Below are 10,393 nucleotides of genomic sequence, written 5' to 3'. Positions count from 1 at the left end.
TCCTGTATTCAAAGACAACAACAGCAACAACAACACCAGCAGCATGCGGATAATGAATAGTTTGGGGCAGATAGCGATCGCCTTTGTTTGCGCTTTGGTGCTTGTACTGACCTCGCTCCAAAAGTATGCTGTGCTGCGTCTCGCCATGTTTACTTCCGGTATAACTTACTGCACGCGGGTTTTTGTATGCGCCGAGATGTTCCTCTACTCAAAAGACCAAGATTCCTTGTGCAGAACACAAATCACTATGGGGATATGCCGATACGCGTTTACTTGACCAAAAATTCGGGTTAGAAAAGGGGTACCCCAGGTACTATATCCGGGTTTTTAAAATCCGGGATATGAGCATATTCAGGTTTTTTCCGGTGTTTACATGGCCGTGCGCGACCGGGTTATTGCTGATATTCCGGTTTTGAACGGGTTATTGGCTGCATGTAAACGTAGTCATTGAAGGATATGATTTAAGTGTAAAATGAATGTTCATAAGGTTCATCTATATTGTGTGCTGAGATCGAGTGCTCATAAAGGTTTGCTTTGCAGTCTCACTGGTGGATGGCAGCGGTTTGTTATTCACAAAGTCCTGCTTATGATCAATGACAATGACGTAGTTGTTGGAGTTCTCCAAAAAATAATGGAACATAAAAACACCAAGACAATATTTTGAAGCGTTGTGAAAATGTGTAAATCTTTGGAACACTAGGTGGCGCTGACAATGAACTTCTCAGATACCTTGAGGTCAGGCTGTTGATTATCCCTACCATATTTCATGCCAGTATGTCCAGCGGTTAAAAGAAATCAATATTTACATCAAATGTTTAAATGGAGGATGAATGATTTGACCAATTCTGGCAAAATTGGTATCAACAGATTCAGTATGACCCAAGGAATTCATATTTTCCGTCAAACATTTCAAGCAATTCAGATTTCATTATGTGGCTCTGTCGAAAAATTTGACATGTACCCTCAAATCATGGTAATGAAGCACACAGAGATTTCAATTTTAGGACAAAGGGTTGAAAAGTTATAACCAAAAGAAAAGTTTAAATTTAAACTGATTATACTGTATTATATCATATAAAAACTGCCCACCCCATTAAGAGTGCCAAATTTCATAATTTTCCCATGAAAAAGGGAAGAAGAAGAAGAAAACGAACAAATGTTATAGGGGCTACGTATTTTTGGTCAACACAGGAAAGAAAATGTTATTCCCCAAATCATTTCAGGTTCAGGTCTTTAAGGTCCGGTTTACAGCTGGTATTAAGATGCGTTTTGGTCGATCGGATCACAAGTAGACGAGGGAGACACATTCCCGTTTACACCTGGTGTTTTAATCTGTCTCTTTTGTCCACTTTCAACCACTTCTGTCCTGATTTCTTCGAGGGGAGCGTCTATGGGCGGCAAATCTATCTTCTTTCCATCTAATGGACATAATAAGCTCACGCAATTTACATATGAACACAACCAGAGAAAACAGAAGAACATATGGAGAGCATCAGCTTTAGTTTCTGCTCTGACAGACGCAAGATCACGCCGAACACTGTGAGTGTGTGTTAGAAATCAGGAACGCTGAGAGAACATTGTGATCGGTACGTTTTTCCCTTTTCAAACCGAACTTGAGTCTCCAGCCGACAAAGTTTAAATCCCGTCTGGCTAGAGCTCTTCCCATAATGTTTACACATTAGTTCAGTAGACGGAGAGTAGACGGTCTTCTGTGTCTGTTTGAACACATTCAATCACATGAGCGTTTACACTACGAAAGCAATCCGGTCGAATGTGTTTTCCACTGCCTCTGGAAGTGTTCGAAAGTGGACAAGCTCAAAGCGTTTTAGACCCCGTTTACACCTGAATTTAGTGTCGTCCACTTGTGATCTGATCAACTTAAACGCATCTTAATAGCAGCTGTAAACAGGGTCTAAGAGGAGTATAGTGGCACAAACTAGAAAGCTAATGGAACTGAAAACATTCTGAAAAATGCATTGCACAAACAAGCAAAGGTGATTGGGAAATAAAAACATTTTTGTCAATTAAGCACACTTTTGTAAATTAAGTATAGGACACTTAATTATGGGCTTAAAAAACAACAACAAAGTTGTTTCACAAAATTCGGAAAACTCCCTGTTATTTACATAATGACAGATATCTCTGTCTTGCAGTTTTAAGGCTTTTATATCGTTACTCCAAAAGTAGCAAATCTATTTTTGTTTTCAATCAAAATGTGAGGAATGACATCATCTTGTGACTGAAAAAGCATTCTCGTTGACAAACAAACTGAAGTGCTGTAATTTTGTTTTTGAACTCTCTTTGTTTTACTGGTCTGTTTTATAGGAGGTCATTCTCTTGTGCTTTAGTGTGTGTTTAGTGTATACTGTGTCTGACACACTTGTCAGAGGGACGTCTCTGGTGCCTGAGTGTTGACAGAGTGTGTATGTGACCTTTGTGTGAATGGCCATCCATTATAGAACGACGGGGAAGATAAGGACAGAGGTCTGTCCTATTAGAGAGCTCTGTGTGTGTGTGTGTGTGTGTGTGTGTGTGTGTGTGTGTGTGTGTGTGTGTGTGTGTGTGTGTGTGTGTGTGTGTGTGTGTGTGTGTGTGTGTGAGAACACTCGGCTCTTTATGTCTAGTTCATTCTTGTGTGCAGTGAAGCATATGGGTAGACCTGACTGAAGAGGGGACGGAGATAAGAGTGATATAAAACCAGACACTCCATAAGGGGTGTGTGGTTGTGTGTGTATTTGAATGGTCTGTGCATTATTAACATTCCATGCTTTAGGGGGATTTGCTGGTCATTATAAGGGTTAAAATAATATTCTAAGTTAAATACAAGTTAAGCTTTGAGGACAGCATCTGATTAAGAAACAATTACGATTTCTGATCTGTGTAAAATGTTGAACTGTAATACAGAAAAAAAAATCAACCACAGCTAATGTCACAAATTAATCCGCCAAGAAAAGTAGTCCTACTTAAAAAAAGAAAAAGTTGATGTAGCGGGGCTGGATTATGGACCGGGACATTGGGCATAGTGGCCAGGATCATCTGTCAAAGACAAGAGGGTCCTCAGCTATAACCAGTAGGATATGGCGCTAAGTGATCAGGTAAACTTCAGCATACTAATTGATGAGATCTAGATGAGGAAGGCAAGAAAACATAGGAAAGCTTTGCCCGAAAAGCAAGAGATGATACTCTTACTTCCTAACCATCCTAAAAATTGGTTTGTTTGGGCCTCCAAAGACCTTTCCTCATCTAGACAACTTTATAATTCAGTAGCTCACATTATTATCTGGTACACATTATTAAAATACAAGCTACACCTTTCTGCTTAGAAACTCTCCTGTGCACTTTGCCTGATATAGTGCATTATTGTGACGTCTTTAGTTCGTTTTCATAAAGATAGAGTCGAGTCAAATTTTTTTCCCTCCGCTATATTAAGTCATATCCACAAATCAAAGCCGTAAGCATGTCTTGAACATTGGCATGGCCAAACCCAAAGTTTTTGTTTTAAAATATGCACACTCTTACTCATTTGCCTAATATGCAGAAAACATTTCACATCCAATAATGGATTACACGAATTAGCCTACGCAAATTATATATTTACAATGCCTATATTTTCAGTGGACCCTTTAAACATTTCTCAGAAGTGGAAGTCGTCATAGTTGGGTAAACTTGTGAACTGGTGAACAGAAACTGCAAGAAAAAATACAAATAAATCCACAATAGCATTTCTAGGACTTTACAAAAGAGGAAAGCATATCAAAAACCTCATTCCTGATCAGATGACCAGTGTAATCAATGACACAAAGTATGGTGTAACATGTAATGTGCATTACATTAAAAAAAAAAAAAAAAAAACATTGCTAGATTTACAAGGTTAATGACTGTGAAAACGTATCATCAGTCTGTGAAATGGGTCCATTCAAAAAGGTGAAATTTGACAAAACATTTTATAGCTTTATATTACCGACGGTCATTTAACATTTCATACATGAAAAAGTCATCTAATAGTAAATGTTTAGCTACTTACATCTTACCTTGCACTCTTTAACCATTAAAACTGAAGTGTCATGCTGGAATTCACCTTTAACTTCTATGAACGGTAAGCCCCGCCTTCTTTGATTTGATTGGCCATCTCAGTCAGTTTGACATTGACGCTGTTAGACCACTGAGACAGACTATCCTAAAATGTTATTTTGTCATCTTAACAACATGCAGAGTTTTGCATAATTTAATCCAGCAGAGCAGTATCAAAAGCATCATATACAGGTTAAACTCGAAAAATTCGAATATCGAGCAAAAGTTATAATTTTGATGATTGTGGCTTACAGCTTATAAAAACCTCAAATTCAAAATCTCAGAAAGTTAGAATATTACATTGAATCAATAAAAAAAAGGATTTTAAATACAGAAATGTCGGCCCTCTGAAAAGTATAATAATGCATATGTATATTGTTATATACTAAATATATTAGTTTCACCTTTTAATTTGAATTACTGAAATACATGAACTGTTGCACGATATTCTAATTTTTCGAGTTTCACAGTATCTGATTATTGTTGGGATCTTGTCGATGGTTACACATCTCACAGTAGCTCATCACACACACCGGAAGAGTCAGAACCCCTTCAACATCGCGTGCATTTCAAGAACAAGCAGATCACGCTCAGATGTTTCACTTCACTCTCAGCCTGAGGTTATCTTTCCTTCTCTCCATCAATCTGTCCATGCCTCTCTCAGTCTGCGTACGGTTTAGTGTTTGCCCACCTCTATCATTCTTTCAATCAGTCTGTCTTAACTTTAAAACCCGGTCTATTTGTCCTCTTTCATATCACTCCATTTGTTTTCACTTCCTCAATCCATCTTCCTTGTCCACACATCCACCTCATCAATCTGTTTTCCTGTCCTCCCTCTGTCCACCTGCGGTCATTTAGTCTGTTTTTCCTCTTCTTCCACTCTTCCACCATCCCACTCTTCAGTGATTTCACCTGGCTGGGAGCCGTGCACTAATGAGAGGGTAATCAGAGGGATTTTTGCCTGAATCGGCCCTTCATTTGCCCCAGGCTCCTGCAGGCCCTCGGGGACCCGAGCGTGGTGGAAACTGCACAGTGAAAACTGTTTTATTAAACTTCCCTCAAGGGAACAAACGTTCACAATCAGCCTCAGTCCCAGAGTGAAGAGTTTCATTGTCAGCCGACCTCTGATCCGGCGTGTCTTTCCTGCGGATCAGCAAGTCTTAATGTGATTGTCTTGACTGCTCAGGCCTTCCCTTAACCTGGGTGGGGGGTTGGTTTTAAACTCTGATACGGGATCAGCTTTAGCTTGCCTAAATACTTTTTATCCTTGTAAAGCATGAAGATATCAACATACATGCCTGTTGAGTAAAAACCCACACTAGTCCTGCAGAAGCCTGCCTTACAAACACTCTAAAAAATGTTGGACAAACCCAAATGTGGAGTTAAAAATATAATTATAAAATTTACATTTTAAAGTGAAAGTTGAAGTTGGGTTAAATTTTTAAATTACATTTTTAACCCAACATTTGGTCCGTATTTGACCCAAATTTGGGTTGAAACAACCCAGCATTGTTTAGAGTGAAGGAGTTGTTTTGACGGCCTCACAACACTTGCTGTAAACTACCTCAGGATTTCATCAGGAGCTTGTAATTATCTCAATAGCATGTGCACTGGAAAGTGTGACCTGAATAGCGAACAGCCAATTACACCAAACATGGAGAAAATCGGTGTGATTCACTAAGCACCCTCAAACGAACCTCAATTAAAACTAAAGAGAATGACTTATTTTTGTCGGCCAACCCTAAGTTAGCATTACCCTGGTTCCTTTGACAATTTTTTTTTGTTTAATTTTTCCATTGACTTATGGATTACTGCAGGAAATAAGCTCTGTGACTAACAAACGGCAGAAGTAAAAAAGCTATGAACAAAGAGCAGCACTGTCACATGACTTCAACATCACCACCTTTAAGCTTCAGTCAACGGTTTCAGTATTTATTTAAAAAAACAAACACATTTTCTCTGAAAGTTTGAGTTAGATTAGTATGCAACAGCATGATTATAAACAATGAGGTTATGAAAGTGACTAGTGAGTACATGAGTTTACCCGAACCCACCTTTTTCAAGACAATTAACAGCTTTTAAAAGCACAAGGGTGTATTACTGATGTATTTTATGTCGTAGTAAAAAAAAATGAATATATCTATATATACCGACCATAATTCAGGCATTTAACCAAAAACCCATTGACTTCAGGACAAATGGAACCAAAAGTGCTAAAAGGCAAACTCAGTGATTATAAAGGCAAATACAGTGATTATAAAGGCAAACTCAGTGATTATAAAGAGTATTTCTTGCTCGCTTTCTATTTGAAAGAATTTGAATAGAAGTTGTTTTTCCCATGTTGCCAAGATGACCAACGGAAGACTCAGTATTATCGTTTCATGAGTCACATCCAAAATTAAGATGATTGACAGTGATTGCAGTTTAAACAGACTAATATTAAATGAAAAATATTTGAGGACTAGGCCTACTTGCTAAATTTTAAAAATTTTTTATGAATAATTTAATATCCCATGTTAAAGACCGTTTCAGATGAAATGCTGTAAATTCAAGTTCAATCTATGAAATATTTTGAATATATATTTTTTTTTTGCTAAAGTCGGCAAGCACATCTGCTGGTTAAGAACCATAAACATTTTTTTTTAAACATTGGCTGCATCTGAAATAAAATACTTCTCTATGTAGTATGCAGATAAAAAAAAAAAAAAATTACAAGTAGTAGATCTGAATTCACAGTATACTCAAAGCACCTAGATGACCTAATAAATCTGGCGAGATTCTGAAGTGCACGTACAATGGACACTTTACTATCCCACAAGGCCACGGGAGAGTTCGTTAATGGCAGTGAAGTGCGAATGGTGAATGCAGTACATTCATTCTACATAGGCTGCATTTAACTCCACTTTTATACACTCACAAACTTCCCAATCACTTTCCCACGGGGAATCCCCACCGCCATTTTGAAGTATATTCAACTTCAAGTAAATGAGGTTGGTTTTTTTTGGACAGACACTCAACTTGTACACTTCAGGCAGATCCATAGACCACAATGCAACGTGATTGTGACGGTCGCATCAATCATGCTTCATGTACTCCTAACCCTCACAAGCATATGTTATTGGTGTTTTGACATTTAATATTTGACATAAGTTAGATTTACATTTAATTTGTATATTTAATTTAACAGCCCGAGCATACACAGGCCTATAGAAGTATGTAACTTTCATAATAAAAAAAATGAAATAAATCCACTATAGCAGAGTCCAAGGGATCAAGGGCTTAGGTGTTCATTTAAACACATTTCAAGGGTTTCACCAGTAGTGGACGTCCTGTAAACAATGACGTACATCCAAGTGAATGAGACCAGGAAAAAAAAAACTAAAAAGAAATCTACTTTAGTGGACGTGAATTATTCTAAATAAGTACCTTCTCTGAGAAGGTGCAATTTAGGACTTGTTTAATACTATGAACCTGGTTAACCATCAGCTAACATTGCAGCCACCAACCTAGCCTTAAACCAGCACTCATTTCCCACCAAACTAGCGCAATAAGATCCAATGCCACATCTCTTGAACATACATAAAAGTTTTATTTGGTATACAAGTGCTTGAATAAAAGTCACTACACAAGTAGTAAAAACAGTAAAAATGCTGCGCATCACTTTTTTCCTCGTTTCCCTGGGGCTTTTGCAGCGCCTTCACCCTCTTCTGCCTTTGCTGCAGTTTTCTTTCCGCCTTTCTTAGCGGCTGGTTGCTCAGCTCCCTCTTTTGATGCTTTAGAGGCTCTTTTAGCTTTGCTGGGTTTGGGCTCCGGTCCACCCTCCCCTGCAGCATTCTTCACCTTTGGCTTCTTAGCAGGGGCCACCTTTGAGGCGGTGGCGTCGCTCTCAGGCGTCTTAGGCTTAGCATCCTAATAGAAGATAGAAAGAGGGTGGATGTGCGTTCTGACTTCACAGCTGCGAGTGTATACGGTGAAAATAAGACAACTCACATCTGTGGCTTCCTTTTTCTTTGTGGACTTCTTTTCTTTGATTGTCCCTTGAATGGGAGGGGGGCATTAAAAAGACTGAAGCAGTCATGACATTACTAAAATAGTTGTCACAGCAGTTATTCTATATAGACAAGGTTTACACGAAGGGCTTTCAGTCCCAAGACCAGTTCACGCCAAAAACAAAACCCATCTACACCAATGGACCACAATAATTGGTTTAAGTGCAACCTGCAGTGATGTCAACATAACCACAGCACAACAACAGATTGAGATTAACTTAAAGAAAGAGAAAAGGGACTGTCCATTTACCCTAAGTGCAAATAGCCCACCTATTGGCAGAGGCCATTTAAACCAGGGATAGCTCTTAGGTCCAATCAGAGGCTCTTAGCAGTCCCTAAATCCAGACTACAGTCGAGGGGTGACCGGGAACTTTCCACACCGAGACTTTGGAACGGTTTACCGGTTCAAATCAGAACTACTTACAATATCCATTTTTAAATCAAAGTTAAAATCTTTTTTATTTGATCTGGCTTATAATTCATGAGTTCTGTCTTTCTGTACTTGTGTCTTTGTCTACTTTATTTAACGGTTATTTATTTTGTACAGCACAATGGTCAACAGCAGTTGTTTTAATTGCGCTTCATAAATTGAAATATTTAAACTCCATTATCATAGCATATTGTTGAGGTGCAAACAGCATCAGACACTATTTGCAAGTATAAACATCCAACCATTTACACTTATTGCAAAGTAGTGCAAGTTTTATTTAGTGTAAATAGAATCTATTTACTATTTTTACCTAGTAGTAAATGCATATCTCTAAGAAAATGCTGCCACTAAGCTTGGTGTAAATAGAATCTATTGCCATTTAAACAGTGCAAAAGGCATCAATCATTAAAAAAAAGAGCCATTTTTACTTAAGTGCAAATAGCCACTGCTAAGAAAAAAAAAAAAGCTTTGCAAGTAAACCCAAGAACACCTTTACTCTCATGCCTTTCATTATGGATACAGCAATTCTCTTAGAATTAGAAAATTCTTAACTTTAGTGTAAACATGAATTGAAAGACGACTTTAAAACTTGTTAATAGCCTACTTAAAAAAAACTTTACCGTCACTCTTGGCTTTAGTTGCCTTTGCTTTCTTAGGTTTGGATGCTTTCTGCACATTTGGATCAGCATTTTCCTTTGACTGCACCTTCACCTCCTTTGCTTTGGTCTTGGCAGCAATCTGAAAGAGCACATGGTGACCATTCAGGCATTACATTATATTGAAATTCCTAACAATGATTCATAGAACGGTGCAAGAGAAATGGAAGTTACCCGAAAGCGCCCTTGAGCGCCTGTCATCGTTGCCCCAGAATTCGCAGGTCTCACAAACACACCAGTCTCGATGCCTTTGTTCAGGGTTTTCCGCACCATAAACTTCAGCCGGGTCTCATCCACGGTCTTGTACTTCTCCTTGATGTAGCTACGGATTGCTTGAGCTGAAACACCCTTTCTGGAGTCCAACTCTTTCAGAGCTTCTTTCACCATCTCCATGGTGGATGGGTGCGGAGAAACCTTGCGTCCAGTGGCCTTAGTGCTTGAGCTTTCAGGAGCATCTTAAACCACATTCAAGTTAAAGTCATAATGAAACAAATCCTAATGGGAACATTTTAGGATTTGATAAACATCACAAAACTGCTTGCAAACCTGGTTTTGTGTCAATAGTTTCATTCTCAGACTCCTTTGGGATTGTGGCAGCTGGTGCTGCAGAAGCTTTTTTAGGAGGCATTTCTAAATCAAATTAAAGATCAATAAAGTTAAAACCCACACAATTCACTCCAGCATGAACCCAACCAGCTTGTGTGTGTGTTTTATCCACGGAAAGCATGCTTTGCTGATGTCTGTCACCTGTTGATCATCAAGTCGTTTGTCCCTAATTAATTAGCCACATTAACGGGATTGGCCGAGTTGCCAGAAATAATTAGCTCAGAACTGAAGTGAAAATGTCTACTGTTTCCTTTCCAACCTAAAAGAGCTTTCCGAAGGACCATTAGAAACAGATTCAGGATTCTAATAATGAGTGTTGTCCTCTGGAATGTGAACATTAGTTAACTGAGGGGCTTTACATGACACCGTTTTCAACTAGAAACGTTTTTATATACGTTTTGGCCATTCATTCACACGACAACAGGGTTTTGGGTGCATGAAATCGCAACATTTTGGAAACTGTTTTCAAAGTGCAAAGTTTGGGAAACGGTCTCCATGTAAACAACAAAAATGCACATTTTTGGAAACGATGACGTCATGCACATGGGTATTACATGTTCAATAGTGTTTCATCTACTGGC

At 38.5% G+C, this 10,393-nt stretch overlaps 1 protein-coding gene across 1 annotated transcript; it reads right to left on the bottom strand.

Moving 5' to 3' along the window:
• Nucleotides 1-7,638: 7,638 nt before the first annotated feature.
• Nucleotides 7,639-9,905, bottom strand: h1m (linker histone H1M). Its single transcript, XM_077206730.1, has 5 exons — nucleotides 9,753-9,905; nucleotides 9,381-9,661; nucleotides 9,171-9,288; nucleotides 8,062-8,108; nucleotides 7,639-7,980 (listed from the first exon to the last, which is right to left on the bottom strand). Exons 1-5 carry the CDS (start codon nucleotides 9,832-9,834, stop codon nucleotides 7,729-7,731), a joined length of 780 nt encoding a protein of 259 aa, XP_077062845.1. The 5' UTR covers nucleotides 9,835-9,905; the 3' UTR covers nucleotides 7,639-7,728.
• Between the last annotated feature and the right edge of the window lie 488 nt (nucleotides 9,906-10,393).

Source organism: Siphateles boraxobius, unplaced genomic scaffold (genome assembly GCF_051911475.1).
Source record: "Siphateles boraxobius isolate OS27281-9 unplaced genomic scaffold, OSU_SipBor_1 56, whole genome shotgun sequence".
Lineage (NCBI taxonomy): Eukaryota > Metazoa > Chordata > Actinopteri > Cypriniformes > Leuciscidae > Siphateles > Siphateles boraxobius.
The sequence above is the reverse complement of the archived record's forward strand: the minus strand, read 5'-3'. Positions and strand labels throughout refer to the sequence as shown.